This window comes from Sus scrofa, chromosome 6 (assembly GCF_054392235.1).
Source record: "Sus scrofa isolate SSC_HxYL_T2T_F1_AM1 chromosome 6, Sscrofa_HxYL_maternal_Yorkshire_Landrace_v2.0, whole genome shotgun sequence".
NCBI lineage: Eukaryota > Metazoa > Chordata > Mammalia > Artiodactyla > Suidae > Sus > Sus scrofa.
The window spans coordinates 5,048,897-5,064,832 of record NC_139388.1 but is presented as its reverse complement, the minus strand read 5'-3'; the positions used below and the strand labels follow the sequence as shown (position 1 = coordinate 5,064,832).

General features: G+C 49.0%; 1 protein-coding gene and 1 long non-coding RNA gene across 10 annotated transcripts in view; one reads left to right on the top strand and one right to left on the bottom strand.

Annotated features, from left to right (window-relative positions):
* ATP2C2 (ATPase secretory pathway Ca2+ transporting 2) overlaps window positions 1-15,169 on the top strand; it is an 83,013-nt gene extending 67,844 nt beyond the window's left edge. For 4 of the 9 annotated variants that reach the window (XR_014805327.1, XR_014805328.1, XM_003126826.4 and 1 more), the window contains 4 exons: window positions 991-1,138; window positions 1,781-1,879; window positions 1,974-2,115; window positions 3,366-3,723. Coding sequence is in view for 4 of the 9 variants with exons in the window: in XM_003126826.4 (XP_003126874.2) it covers window positions 991-1,138; window positions 1,781-1,879; window positions 1,974-2,115; window positions 3,366-3,484 (508 nt within the window). In the remaining 5 variants the exon portion in view is untranslated. Of the gene's footprint in view, window positions 1-63; window positions 1,139-1,780; window positions 1,880-1,973; window positions 2,116-3,365; window positions 3,724-4,027; window positions 5,799-15,039 lie in introns of those variants that run through there. The other 5 variants (XR_014805329.1, XM_084959416.1, XM_084959415.1 and 2 more) reach the window with 4 other exon arrangements.
* Window positions 9,248-13,829, bottom strand: LOC146402170 (uncharacterized). Its single transcript, XR_014805331.1, has 2 exons — window positions 13,001-13,829; window positions 9,248-12,638 (listed from the first exon to the last, which is right to left on the bottom strand). It is a non-coding gene; the product is annotated as an uncharacterized LOC146402170 (long non-coding RNA).
* Window positions 15,170-15,936: the final 767 nt, after the last annotated feature.

Here is a 15,936-nt window from a genome sequence, read left to right as displayed (position 1 = left end):
GTCATTTGGGTCGCGGCCACCACGTCCCTCCCCATGCCCTCATCCTGCTTTATCCTTCCCTAGAGGGGAGCACATGCCCGTGTTGATCTGATCCGAGTCCCCTCCCCCGCCAGCTGTCCGCTGCATGGAGCAAGGTTTCTGTGTGGCTCGCTGCGGGAGCCCCAGCTCCTCCAGGGTGGCTTGGCACCCAGTAGGTGCTCAGGAAACGACTGGCTGGCTGCACAAGAAGGGGAGTGTGAGGCTAGGGGAACAATGCAGGAAGAAGGATGAACGCTGGAGGCAGGGAGGGCCGCAGGAGCCAGCAGGGCGTCTCACTGCGTCTGAGCACGGGGTGGGTGGCGTTCCCGGTGCAGCCGGATGGTTGCTGTTCTTAACCTGATCGTCGCCACTGATAGCTTTGTTCCCCCCACGCCCAGTGGGTGCGGTCCCTCTTGTGCTCCCTCTCCCTGGGCATGGGGCTGCCAGGGAAGCTGGACCTCACCAGCCTGCTCGCACCTCCGTGGTCCACCCTGTCCACTGCCGGCCTAGCCCAGATCCTGTGGTTTCCAAGTTGGCTTAAGGCAGGTCTCCTCCGGTCGATGGGAGGTCTCTGTAGTGGGCAGAGCCTGAATCCCGTTTCCCCCCAGCCAGCTGGGATGAGGCCCACCCAAGCTGGGGTGGCAGGGGTCCCTGAGGTGGTAGAAAGTGCCTGAGTACCAGCAGCGACTGGCATGGTTCAGGACCACATGTCAGCCAGAGTGTGGTTTTCCGACTCCGAGCTCCGGGACCGGGCGGTGGGAGGTGGAGACGCAGGTGCCCGCGGGGTCCAGGCAGTTAGGGAGCCGGCAGAGGACATGACGCAGGAGGGGCCGGGTGCCCTGGAGGCAGCACCATCGCCCGTCCAGGCCTTCGCCGTGGCCCGACGTGTCGCTTCTCCGGGCGTCCCCGCGTCCACGGCCCGCAGATCTTTTCCGTCGTTTGTTTCAAAGTGTCCCGCTTTGTCCCGAGCAGCTTGGGGGTGGAGCCGGTGGATGGGGACGCCCTGCGGCAGCCGCCCCGCAACCTCAAGGACACCATCCTCAGCAGAGCCCTCACCCTGAAAATCCTCCTGTCGGCCGCCGCCATCATCAGCGGCACCCTCTTCATCTTCTGGAAAGAGGTGAGGGGGCCTCGCGCCCGGTGGTCCCTGCCCCCAGGGCCGGGGTTCCCTGGGGGCGACTAACACACTCCTGCAGGGGCGGGGCAGCAGGGGGCTGACCTGGCTGATGTGGGACGAGGCCGAGGGAGGCCAGGGCTCACAGCAGAGAAAAGAATGCCGAGGGCCCAGGGCCTCTCCTGCGTTCTTCTGTCACCAGGAAGCTCTCTGAAATCTACTACAACAAAAGCAAACCTCCTGCCTCATGCCCAGGAGGTGACCTTAGGAGGAGGGGCCACCTTTCTGTGGCCCGCAGGTTCGGGCAGCCCCTGTGCTGACACAGCCCGAGACCCAGATGGAGAATTAGGCAGGTGGCCCGTCCAGGTGTTTAACCCCAGATGCCCGTGGTCGGGAGGCAGGGCGGGACACAGACCCCAACCCTATCTCCGTTTTTGTCCCACTTGCCCCGCTCTGCCCCCTCCCGAGTGGCTGGGCTCTCCTGCCTCCTCACCTGCCCAGAAGCGGGTGGAGGCCGCGCCTTTGTGCAGCCCACGTGCTCAGCCTGGTGGAGGCGGGATGGGGCTCAGGACTTGGTTGTATCCGGCGGTCCTGAGAGCGGGGTCCCCGCCTCCCCGCCCCTTCTCATCCCGGGCCCTCGTGTTCCAGATGCCCGCAGACAAGGCCAGCACCCCGCGCACCACGACCATGACCTTCACCTGTTTCGTGCTCTTCGACCTGTTCAACGCCTTGACCTGCCGCTCCCAGGTGAGGCCCCGCCCCCCGCCCCAGACCCCGACGGTGTCCTCGGAGCCCGAGTCTCCGAGGCGCCCCCCCACGGCCGGGCCCTTCTCCTCCGCAGACCAAGCTGATCTGCGAGATCGGCTTCCTCCGGAACCGCACGTTCCTCTACTCCGTGCTCGGCTCCATCCTGGGGCAGCTGGCGGTGATTTACGTGCCGCCCCTGCAGAAGGTCTTCCAGACGGAGAACCTGGGGGCGCTCGGTGAGTGACAGGGTGACCGGGGACCCTCGCTCCTGGCGGTGGCAGACACTGTGGAGTGCCCGCATGGGCCATCCTCACCCTAGGGACTCGGCTCGCGCCTGGGCGGAGAGAGACATGCGAGGGGCGTGGAGAGGGCGGGACCCTCAGAAGCAGCAGCCCCTGCTAGAGGTCTGGGCAGAGCGAAGGGGGCTCGGCAGCCTGGCCACCCGCTCCCCACCCCAGGGCAGCACCCGGAGGGACCCCCGTCTGCTCTGCCTGTGATGCGCCGTGAGCGCCCAGCCTAGGAGTCAGTTTGCACTGGTGGGGGTTTTAACAGGACTGAGACCCCGCTTTCCTGGAGGTAGGAGAGGGACCCACGGAGTGACAGGCTCTCTGAGCCCTGAGGACACGGGCCCTGTGCGGAACCCAGGGGCGCTCCATTGGCACCCTCACCGGGCTTGCAGCAGATGCACCTGCTTCCTCGGGAAGCTGCCCAGGGTGGCTCCTGCGCCTGAGGCAGTGACGAGGGCCAGGGGTGGGAGGAAGCCACTGGAGGGAGGGTGGCGCCCTCCCGTGCTCCTCCTCTTCCCCAGGCTTTCCAATGGCTGAGCCCACGGGGGAGCCGGAAGGCAAGGGGCTGGTGAGGCAGCCCCGAAGCAGAGCCCAGGGCAGGGGTGCGCCCTCGAGGCCACGGAAGTGATCTGTTGCCTCTGAGGTGGAGGAAACAAGGGGCATGTAAACCTTTGGGCAAGACTGGAAACTATCCACTTTTTTGTCCCCCAAATCTGAAAAGCAGGGTCCCTGTGGGCACAGACAAAAGTTATCCACCAAGAATTAAGTCTTACCAAACCCAAGGGGACTGGGACTGTGCCTGGGCACCGTGTGTGTCACAAATCACTGACGGGGGGAGCCAGGAGAGGGGCCCAGGGAGAAGTCAGGGACCAATGTGCTGGAAGGAGCTGGGGACAGCAGGACTGGGAGGCTGGCGGGGGCGTCTGCCTGCGCAGTGCCCGCACCCCAGCTCCGAGCCGCCTGGAAAGAGAGGGGGTCCTTGCGGAGCGTGCCCTGCAGCACCATGGATCCGGAGTGGGGAGGTCCGGTCCTCGGCTCCGGGGTCTGGCCCCCTCACCTCGGTGGAACCACGCACAGGGGACAGAACTCCAGTGCCCACGGCCACCCTGGGCGCGGCTCCAACTCTGAGCAGAGTGGGGCTGGGGGCCGGCGGGCACAACCCACGCCTCTGACCCTTCTCTCGTCTCACCTGTCGGCAGATCTGCTGCTTCTAACCGGCTTGGCCTCATCCGTGTTCGCCGTGTCTGAGCTCCTCAAACTATGCGAAAGGCTCTGCTCCAGGGCCAAGAAAGCACAGGCGCACCAGGAAGACGTATGATGGATCCCAACCATGTAAAAACCCTAAATCTCTATTTTTATGTGCCGGAGGCCCTCTTCCGCCCTCCCTCTTCCGAGGGGTGTTTCCCGTGTCAGGTCCCGCACGGGCTTTTCCTGGGACACCAGCGGGAAGCGGCGGCCCAGCCCCCCGTCTGTCCACCGTGCTCCCCGCGGGGCCCTGGGACAGCGAGGAGCCGGCTCAGAACGCCTTGCTATTTATTAAATCCTGGTGATTTTTATAGACCACGTCTCTGTGCTGTAGCTCCGTGCCATGCTGCCCAGACAGGGTGGGAAGCCCGAGGGACCAAGGACGGGACCTGGGCTTCTGGTTGCTGTGCCTGATTGAGGCCCCATCTCCTCATCCATAAAAGGGGGGTTTTGGGTATTTTTGTGAAGTGCGGTGTCAGGGGCCTGATGATAATTTAATCAGCGCTTTCCTCCAAGTGGCCAGGTTGGAAACTCAGCCTCGGGGTCATGGCCCCATTCATGGGGAAAAGTCGCATTCCGAGCAGGCCGAACCGAGGTCCCTGGCCTCTCCCCCCAGCACGGGGACTATTCCCCGCCTGCCTGAGAAGCCCGTATCTGCCCGGCTCCAAGGCTGTTCTTCACACGCGACTGCCCTTCCAGACGAAAGACGGCGCAGCAGCCAGGGCTGCGGCCTCGGAAAATGACCACAGAGAACCGGGAGCTGAACCTCATCGTCCGTGAAACGAAGCCACTGGGACACCCCCGCCCCCAAGTTATTAGCCAGGGTTTTCGGGAAAAGTCGAACCAACAAGACAGAGTTCCCATCACTGCTCAGCGGAAATGAATCTGACTGGCATCCATGAGGACACAGGTTCAATCCCTGGCCTCGCTTAGTGGGTTAAAGATCTGGCGTGGCTGTGGCTGTGGTGTGAGCCAGCGGCTATAGCTCCAATTTGACCCCTAGCCTGGGAACCTCCATAGGCTGCGGGTTCGGTCCTAAAAAGACACAAAAAGACAGGAGGGAAAGACAGGTAAGGAATCAGCTTATGCGATTGCTGGCGCTGGCGAGTCCAGCCTGTTTAGGGCAGGCCAGCAGGCTGGAGACTCCAGAAGGGGTTGGTACTGCAGCCTGCGTCCGAGGCAGCCCTCAGGTCCGAGGCAGAATTCCCTCCTTCACAGAGGGTCTCAGTCCTTCAACTGACTGGGTGAGGCCCAGCCACCTTTGGAAGGTTACCTGCTGTATTCAGAGTCTACTGGCTTAAATGTTAACATCTAAAAAATCCCAGCAACGTCTAGGCCCCACGGCCTGGCTAACCTGACACACAAAAGTAATCACTTGCAGCCAAAGGAGCTGTGAGACAGGCTGCCCGGGGTGGTGACACCCGGGCCAGACCTGCGGAGGAGGGTCACGGAGTGGACCCCTGCAGCTCCCGGGCAAAGTCCGCATTCCTCCCTGGTAGGGTTCACAGCCGCGGAGGAGGTCGCTGTGCTTCTCCCCAAGGGACAGCAGAGCTGAGCGAAGAGACACACATGCCCACAAGAAGGAAGGGGCCCGGCTGGAGGGACACTTTGGAGGCAGGGGTGCTACCTGCCCACAGCTGCCAACCTTTAGCAGCTGCCTAGACGCAAAGGCCAAATCACGTCCCAGAGCCTGCGATGGGGCTTCCCTCCCCGCCCTCTTGAGCATGTCAGCCAGCTGCTGGCCCAAGAAATAGGCTTCTTATTTTAAAAATAATAACTAAGGTCGACTGATACAGGCAATAACAACAACAAAGTATTCTTACCCCTTACTTATACAAGCGAAGCTAGACTACAAATGTAAAGGTAAGACAGTAAAGCTTTTGGAAGAAAAATAGCGATAAGTAAAATTTTCCTAAGGAAGACGCAAGCGCCAGCCACAAAGTTGACAATGAATCGACTAGACTACGTGCAAGTGAAGATGCTCTTGGAGCTCCCGACGTGGCTCAGCAGTTAATGAACCCAACTAGCATCCATGAGGACACCGATTCAATTCCTGGCCTTGCTCAGTGGGTTAAGGATCCAACGTTGCCGTGAGCTGGGGTGTAGGTCGCAGACGTGGCTCTGATCCTGTGTTGCTGTGACTGTGGTGTAGGCCGGCGGCTGCAGCTCCAATTCAACCCCGAGCCTGGGAACCTCATATACCACAGGAGTGGCCCAAGAAAAAGACCAAAAAAAAAGTGAAGACGCTCTTCTCATCAAGGATGGAGTCAACAGGACCCCTAAGCAGCCAGCTTGATGCCCAAACTAGCGAGAACGCCACCCATCAACAGCTGAGGACTGTGTGCCAAAATAAAAACAGCAGAAAACAATGAAGTCAAAGATAAAAATAGAATAATCCAATCAAAAGCTAGTTCTTGGAAAAGACCAATGAAAGAGTCCGTCTGACCAGATGTTCATCAAAGGAGAAAACGAGATACAAATTACCAGCGGGGGGAGTGATGGGTGGTAGGTCACCTCGACCCCTCGAGACATCCCAAAAATCAGGCGGCACAAAGAACAATGTTATGCACATAAACTCAACAGGTGAGAGCAACTACACCAGTTCCTTGGAAACCATAAAAATGCACGAAGATGAAACAGATAATCTGAGTAGTCCTGTAACTAGCAAAGACACTGAGTCGAAATAGAAAACAGAATATACTGCACATTGGGTCACACATTTATAAGCATAACTATGTCAGTAAAACGTTTTTTTTTTTTTGTCTTTTTAGGGCTGCACCCGCAGCACATGGAGGTTCCAAGGCTAGGGGTCCACTTGGAGCTGTAGCACCCAGCCTACACCACAGCCACAGCAACACCAGATCCAAGCTGCCCGTGAGACCTACACCATGGCTCCTGGCAACTCCAGATCCTTAACCCAATGAGCGAGGCCAGGGATTGAACCTGCATCCTCATGGATGTTAGATTCTTTTCCACTGAGCCACAATGGGAACTCCTATGTTAGTAAAACTATGTGAGACTATTATAAAGAAACTTTTAAAATTCAATAGCAAGAATAAATGAAAACTCTTTGGAAAAAAAAAAAAAAAAGACACTGAGTTGTCATTAAAACCCCTAAAAAAAGAATACCTTGAAAGCAGGATGGTTTCACTAGTAAATTTTACTAAACGCTGAAAGAGTTAAGAATCCTACACAATCTCTTCCAGGAAATAAAAGAGGAGAGAATACTTTTCAGCTCCTTTTATGAAGCCAACACTAGCCTGATACCAAAACCGGACAAACACAGCACTCCAGACCCAACTTCCCTCAGGGACACAGACACAAGAATCCTCAACAAGGTGTTAGCAAACCTGATCCAGCCATCTGTAACAAGTACGAGACACCAGGACCAAGTGGGTTAATCCAAGAGTGGAAAGCTGGTGCAATATCCAAAAATCACTGTAATCTGCCATATGAACAGCCTAGAGAGAAAAATAAAAAGACCACATGATCATAACACTTGAAGCAGAAAAAGCATGAATAAAATTCAAGCCCCGTTCATAATAAAAAAAAAAAAAAATGCAGCAAACTAGGAAAAGAAGGAAACTCCCTGAACCTAATAACGAGTATCTACCAAAAAAACTCTACAGCCAGCATCATACTTCATGATGAAAGACTGAATGCTTTCCCCATCAGACTAAGAACAAAGTAAAGATATCCTGCCTCCCCGCTCCGATTCAGCATAGACTAGAATTCCTAGTCAGTGTGATACGGCAAGAAAAGGAAATTAAAGGTCACCAGAAAAGAGATTTAAAAGGGGAAAGTAAGACTGCCCCTATTCACAGATGACATCGTCTTTGTAGAAGCTTCCAAGGAATCTAAAAACAAAATCCTTTCCAGAATGAATAAGTGAGTCTAGGAAGACCACAGACACAAGGTTAACAAAGAAAAATCGTTTGTATTTCTATATACTAACAATGAATAATTGGAGACTGATGTTTAAAATGTAATACCAGGAGTTCCTATTGTGGCTCAGCAAGTTGTCTCTGTGGGGATGTGGGTTCAATCCCTTGGCCTCACTCAGGGGGTTAAAGATCCAGTGTTACCGCAAGCTGTGGCCTAGGTTGCAGATGCAGCTCAGATCCAGCGTTGCTGTGGCTGTGGTGTAGGCCTCAGCCATAGCTCCGATTTGACCCCTAGTGCAGGGAACCTCCATATACCACAGGTGCAGCCATAAAAAGAAAGAAAAAAAAAAAGAATAAAAGGCAATAACACCATTTACAATGAGGCAAACTGAAATACTTAAGTATAAACTAATAAAACATGTCTAGGATCTCCTGGTGCACTGCAAACAATTAAATGCCAATGGAAGAAATCTGAGAAAACCTAGACAAGTGGGGAGACGTGCTGGGTTCATGCCTTAGAAGGCTCAGTGTAGTCAAGGTATCAGTTCTCCTTTAATTGGTCTGTAGATTGAACACAATTCCCATCAAAATCTCAGCAGGATCTTTTTTTTAAAGACATAGACAATCTCTTTCTAAAATTTACAGAGAAAGATGAACTAAGCTATCAAAAAACAATTCTGACAAAGAAGAAGAAAGCTGGAAGAATTATATTTTATGGTTTTAAGACCTACTATCTAGCTACAGTAATCAAGAGAGGGTAATATTGGGAAAGCAATAGACACACAGATAGATCAATGTCACAGAAGAGCGTCTGTAAATAGTCCCATATAAGTTTAACCCAACAGCAATTCAATAGAGAAAAACAGATTTCAACCAATTGTGCTGGAACAACTGCACTTCCATAGTGAAAAAGAAGCCCTCACACCTTCTTTAAAAATTAACTGAAAATGGGCCACAGACCAAAACATAGATGAAAACAAAAGAGAAAATCTTTTGAATATAGGGCTCGGCAAAGAGTGCTTTGACCTAACACCAAAAATACCATCCCAAAAAGAAAACTCATAAATTGAGTTTCCCCAAGAAATCAAAATTCTACTCATGGAAAGTTACAGTTTAGAGAATTTTTTAAAACCTACATACTGAGAGAAAAATATTTTCAAATCACGTACCTAACAACGCAAGGTGGATCCAGAATATTTTTAAAAACTCAACACTTAACATTAAAAAATTTTTAGAAGAAGGGCAAAGATCTTTAAACTGAATCTTCACCAAAGAGGACCATCCACATGGTAAATAAGTACAAGAAAAGATGTTCAACACATTCACCAGTAGGGAAATACAATCTTAACCCACAACTAGATACACTCCACACTTGTTAAAGTGGCTAAAATAAAATACTGACAATACTAAGTGCGGACAAGGACATGGAGCATCTGGAACTCATACTGCGGATGAGGATATAAATGCTACAGCCTCTGGAGGACAATGTGGCAACATCCTGTGATTTACCATACACTTAGCATATGACTCAGCAATCCTACTCCTAGGTACTGACTTTAAAGATGATTGAATGTTCACACAGAAATGTGTACATGACATAAAAAAGATAAACTAATGACATCTGCAGCAACATGGATAGAACTACAGATTCTCATACTAAGTGAAGTGAGCCAGAAAGAAAAAGACAAATACCATATGCTATCGCTTATTTGCGGAATCTAAAATATGGCACAGATGCTCCTGTCCACCAAACAGAAACACATCATGGCCAAGGAGAGTAGACTTGTGGTTCCTGGGGGGAGAGAGGAGCGAGTGGGATGGATGGGCAGTTGGGGGTTTGGAGATACAAACGGTTACATTTGGAATGGACAGGCAGTGGGATCCTACTGTACAGCACAGGAAACTGTGTGTGACTGGGTCAGTTTGCTGTACAACAGAACTTGATGAAATACTGTAAGTCAACTATACTTTAATAATAATAATAAAAAAGAAACATGTACATGACAGTTCATGGCAATGTTATTTACAAGAGCCAAATGTGAAAAACAAGCCAAATGTCCTTAAGAGGGTGAATGGATAAAAAAACAAACAAAAACAAACAAACAAACAAAAAAAACTGGTGCATCCATACAGTGGAATCCTACCCAACGATGAGAAGGAACACACACAGCTTGGATGGATCTCATGAGTGTTATACGCTGAGTGACAGTATCCAGTATTAAAATGTTATATACTAAGTGGTTCCATTTACAAAGAATTCCCAAAGTGACAAAACTAAAAATCTAAAATTCTTTCAAAATAAAGTTTATAAGGGGAAAAAAAAAGACTCAGAAAAATTAAGCAAAAAAAAATCTACCAGGCTACAACCACTGTGGAGAACAGCATGGAGGTTCCTTTAAAACTAAAACAAGAACTATCATATGATCCTGCAATCCCACTCCTGGGCATATATCTGGATAAAACTATAATTCAAAAAGATACATGTACCCCAATGCTCATAGCAGCATAATTCACAACAGCCCATACATGGAAGCAACTTAAATGCCCATCAACAGATGAATGGATCAGACGATGTAGTACATACATACAGGGAATACTACTCAGTCATAAAAAAGAACAAAATAATGCCATTTGCAGCAACATGGATTCAACTACAGATTTTCATACTAAGTGAAGTCAAAGATAAATATCCTATGATATCACATATATGGAATCTAATTTTTTAAATGATACAAATGAACTTATTTATACAATAGTAATAGACACACAGATTTTGGAAACAAACTTACAGTTACCAAAGTGAGAGCATGGGGGGGATAAATTAGAATTTGGGGGTTAACATATACACACTACTATTTATAAATACATAACCAACAAGGACTAATTATATAGCACAGGGAATACTACTCAATATTCTGTAATAACCTATGTGGGGAAAGAATCTGAAAAAGCATGGATATACGTATAACTGAATCACTTTGCTGTACACCTGAAACTAACACAAGTTTGTACACCAACTATACTCCAATAAAATTTAAATACACACACACACATTTATCCGCATCAGGCACATGCAGACAACAACCCACACAACAGAGATGACGCTATTAACATCAGACAAGGTTAAACTCAAGGCCAAAAGCACTCAATGAGACAAAGAGGAGAATTTCCTAAGACAGAGTGACCACTGAAAATCTCATAGGCCGGGGTATGCCCAGCACAACATCCAAGTTCACAGAGCCCAGCAGGCCAAATTTAGGAGAAGCACAGACACGGCGTCATTAGACACTCTTAACTGACCACAGGCAAGGACGCGCTGACGCCGACTGAGTTCAGGAAGCAGGTGGGATCCAGACGACCTCTCGGATCACCGGGCAACAAGACGAAGCTGGGCCACGGAAGCTGCGGGGAAATTCTCCAGCACACCAGACACTTCCAACTCTTGAGCCCAACAGTAAGTCACAAGAGAACTGCATAAAATGCAAAAATGAATGACGCATGCGCCGGTCCAGGTCAGGCTGCGGCGTCAGGCAGAACTCACAGAAAAGGCAGTAGCTCTGTATATTTTCATTCACGCTCAATCTTCTTATTTTGTTGTTTAACACTCAATGAAGTTGAAAATGAAAAACAAACATAAGAAGAGCAGGAGGAGGAGATCCCGTTGTGGCTCAGCAGAAACAAACCTGACCGGTATCCATGAAGACGTGGGTTCAATCTGAGCCAGCTCAGTGGGTTAAGGATCCAGTGTTGCCACAAGCTGTGGTATAGGTCACACATGTGGCTCAGACCTGGCGTTGCTGTGGCTGTGGTGTAAGCTGGCCTGGGAACCTCCCTATGTCACAGGTGTGGCAGAAAAAAAGAAAGAGAAAAAGAGAGAGACAGAAAGAAAGAAAAAAAGCAGGAGGAAAAAGCAATATTAACATAAAGTTAATAGGACTTAATCTAAGGAAAAAATGCAAGGAAAATACAAGAGAAAAAATCCACAACGGCAAAAAATTTCAAATATATCGTATGTAAATTAATTTGAAGATTTAAATGAAATGGAAAATTTATTAAGAATTATAAAAATCAGGAATTTGCATTATGTCTCAGTGGTAACAAATCCGACTAGTATCCTATAAGGAAACAGTTTCAATCCCTGGCCTTGCCTAGAGGTTAAGGATCCTGCATTCCCACGGCTGTGTAGGCCAGAGGCTAGAGCTCCCATTCAACCCCTAGTCTGGGAACTTCCATGTGCTACGGGTACAGCCCTAAAAAGACCCCCCAAAAAACAGAATTATAAAAATCATCCACGAGTTCCCATCATGGCTCAGCAGGTTAAGAATCTGACTAGTATCCATGAGGGTGTGGGTTTGATCCCTGGCCTCGCTCAGTGGGTTAAGGATCCGGTGTTCCTGTGAGCTGTGGTGTAGGTTGCAGATGCGGCTCAGATCCCGCGTTGCTGTGGCTGTGGTTTAGGCCAGCAGCTCTAGCTCCAATTCCACCCCTAGCCTGGGAACCTCCATATGCCTCAGGTGCAGCCCTAAAAAGACCAAAAAAAAAAAAAAAATCCAAACTGATCCTAGCAGATGTTACCAACAACCTAGATCATTTTTTAAAAAATGGACAGGGTTATCAAGAGTTAACCCCTCTCACTTGACCACCAAACCAAAAAATACCAGATGAATTTTACCCCAAATTTAAGGAACTCCTTTCATTTGCATTGTCTAGAATCTAGAAAAGAGAAAAATTCTAAGTGTTTTTTAAGACCAGCACAACTTTAAAGCGTGCCTTAACATAAAATCTGACCAAAACAGAACCAACCTACCAGACAAACTCATTTATACACACCCCCGCAAAAGCACTAAGCACGGACCAAGTGAATAAACACACTTAAAGCGTGACAGTTAAAGCACAAAGAGGGCGTACTATTTGGAAACTTATTAATTTGCTATTGCTTATTAATAACTGAAGAAAAGCATGGAAGCTAAAAAAAAAATAGCTTTTTATAAAATTCAGCATCTCTTCTTGATCCCTCTTAATAACGAATTCAAATGGGTAGTTTCTTTGCATGAAAAGTATGTATTTATAGATACGAAACATCTCAGGACAAATGCCAGCATCATGCTTAATGATGAAAGAAAGGTAAGGTGTGTTTCCATAAAAGTCAGGAGTTCCCGTCGTGGCGCAGTGGTTAACGAATCCGACGAGGAACCATGAGGTTGCGGGTTCGGTCCCTGCCCTTGCTCAGTGGGTTAATGATCCGGCGTTGCTGTGACCTGTGGTGTGGGTTGCAGACGCGGCTCGGATCCTGCGTTGCTGTGGCTCTGGCATAGGCCGGTGGCTACAGCTCCGATTAGACCCCTAGCCCGGGAACCTCCATATGCCACGGAAGCAGCCCAAAGAAATAGCAAAAAGACAAAAAAAAAAAAAAAAAAAAAAAAAAAAAAAAAAAGTCAGGAGTAAGAAGGCTGCTTTATGGTTATTAAAAGTCTGAAAGTATTTGCTAAGAGAATTAATCAAGAAAAAGAAACGCAGAGCTCCCGTCGTGGCGCAGTGGAAATGAATCCGACTGGAACCAAGAGGTTGCCGGTTCGATCCCTGCCCTTGCTCAGTGGGTTAGGGATCCGGTGTTGCCGTGAGCTGTGGTGTAGGTTACAGATGCGGTTCGGATCCTGCGTTGCTGTGGCTCTGGTGTAGGCCGGCGGCTACAGCTCGGATTCGACCCCTAGCCTGGGAACCTCCATGTGCCGCAAGAGTGGCCCTAGAAAATGCAAAAAAAAAAAAAAAAAAAAAGGCAAATAAGTTTTTCAGACCAAAAAAAAAAAGTTATCATAGCCGCCAACTCCCAGAGAGTTCATAGGCAATCAGAAACAATGAACAGCTGGGCTCCCAACGTGAGGTGCCCAGACCAACCAGCCATAGCTGAATCACCTGGGAATTTATTAGCCATGTAAATTCTCAGATTCCTCCCCAGGACTGTGGAATCAAACCTGGGGTGTGGAGGCCCCCCGTCTGTACTTTAAGAAGCTCTACGGGTGATTTCGATGGAGGCTCAAGGTCGAAAACCACTGGATTAAAGATTCAGCAAGGTAACTGGGTACAAAACTGGGTAGAAATATCGAAAGCTTTCCTGTGTTCAAACAGTCACCATTTAGGGGTGGGGAAAGTGCCAGCAATGACAAGAAAACTCTCTATAGCAAGTTTAGATGCTCCAGTACTTGGATAGGAAGAATCAGCATTAGCTAATGCCAGTTCTGCCTATATTAATCTATATTTAATGCCATCCTGAAAATACTATCAGGAGGTCCCGTCATGGCTCAGTGGTAATGAACCTGACTAGTATCCATGAGGACTGGGGTTCGATCCCTGGCTTCAGTGGGTTGAGGATCCAGTGTTGCCATGAGCTGTGGTGTAGGCTGCCGATGTAGCCCGGATCTGGCATTGCTGTGGCTGTGGTGTAGGCCAGCAGCTACAGCTCTGATTTGATCCCTAGCCTGGGAACCTCCATATGCCAGGGGTGCGGCCCTAAAATACAAAAAAAAAAAAAAAAAAGAGAGAGAGAGAGAAAGGAGGGAGGGAGGGAGAAAGAGACAGAGAGACAGAAAGACAGAAAGAAAGAAAAGAAAGAAAGAGCTCCCATCGTAGCGAAGCGGAAATGAATCTGACTAGTAAGCATGAAGTTGAAGGTTTGATCCCCAGCCTCGCTCAGTGGGTTAAGGATCCAGCATTGCTGTGAGCTGTGGTGTAGGTCACTGACTCGGCTCGGATTTGCATTGCTATGGCTGTGGTGTAGGCCAGTGGCTACAGCTCTGAGTGGACCCCTAGCCTGGGAACCTCCATACACCTCAGGTGCGGCCCCGGAAAAAAAAAAAAAAAAAGTACAAAAAAACCTACATTTTTGGAGTTCCCGTCGTGGCTCAATGGTTAACAAATCTGACTAGGAACCACGAGGTTGCGGGTTAGATCCCTGGCCTCGCTCAGTGGGTTAACGATCCGGCGTTGCCGTGAGCGGTGGTGTAGGTCACAGATACGGCTCAGATCCCACATTGCTGTGGCTGTGGTGTAGGCTGGTGGCTACAGCTCCGATTAGACCCCTAGCCTGGGAACCTCCATATGCCAAGGGAGCGGCCCTAGAAATGGCAAAAAGACAAAAAAAGAAAGAAAGAAAAGAATACTATAAACTTCTTAGAAGTAGTCAAAATGCTACAAAAAGATCAGAGAAAATAAGCAGGCAAGCATATGAAGGAACGAATATTCAAAAAAAACCAGGAGAAGAGTTCCCATCGTGGCGCAGTGGTTAATGAATCCAACTAAGAATGATGAGGTTTCAGGTTCGATCCTTGGCCTCGCTCAGTGGATTAAGGATCCGGCGTTGCCGTGAGCTGTGGTGTAGGTTGCAGATGCGACTCAGATCCCGAGTTGCTGTGGCTCTGGCATAGGCTTGGCAGCTACAGCTCCCATTAGACCCCTGGCCTGGGAACCTCCACATGGCTCGGGAGCGGCCCTAGAAAAGACAAACAAAACACCTCTGATAATTAAAACATGAGACAGACTTATATTTGTATAGAAATTCAGTCAATGAGAAAGTAGCATTTTAAAGTCAGTGGGAACAAGGCAAATATATTATTTGATATAAAACATATTAGAATTTATCTGGGGGTAAGATAGAGATATATATTTTAAAATACATTTTGAAGAGATCAAAGATTTAGCAGTATAGTAGTAGAAGGAAACTTGGATTTTTTTTTTTTTTTAATCTCAGAGTGGAGGAGAAATATCCTAAGCAGACCACAAATCTCAGAAGCCTTAAGAGGAAATGCTAGCAAATATGATGACATAAAATGCAAGAAATTTATGTCCAGAAAAATAAAAGTCAGACAAACTGGAAAAAACACTTGCCAAACACATCAAGTGCTGTTTTGCTTCATTCAAATGAGAGCCCTCTTACAAACCACTAAGACCCACACCCTAGGAAACCAGGGAAAAGACAGGACAGAGACAGTTCTTAAAAAAATAAAGCAGTTTGCTGTCATTCCTAAGAGAAATAAAAAATTAGTTTTCAGCATCAGGCAAACAAAAACTAAATTTTAATACACTGTTGGTGAAAACCTGGCAAACAGGCACGCCAGTACTCAGCAGAATACACTGACCTCGAAGGAGGAGATTGGTGTGTCGGTATGAAAATAAAGCAGGTACCTTTCGATCCAACAATTCAGCTTCTAAGAGTCGTGTCCTCCAGACAAAACCACACCAAGACGCACAGAAAGGATATTCCGTCCAGCACCATTAGCTACAAACAGAACGTTGCGCAGCCAGGGATGGTCAGACGCGAGCAAGGATGGGGCATCCAAATCACGGGACACTACACAGCCCACGAGAACCACCGGGTGGACGCGGAGCCACCTGCACCCAAAACAGGTGGGGGGGCACACCAGTGTGTACGACACCTCACTTCCCGGAAGGAGATGCTGGAGAACGACTCAGCTTTCAAGTTACATTCTTGTGTGTTCTGACCTTCTTGGCCCTGGAGGTATAAGCTAATTTTTTTTTTTTTTTTTGTCTTTTTGCCATTTCTTGGGCCGCGCCCATGGCATATGGAGGTTCCCAGGCTAGGGGTCCATTCGGAGCTGCAGCTGCCAGCCTACGCCAGAGCCACAGC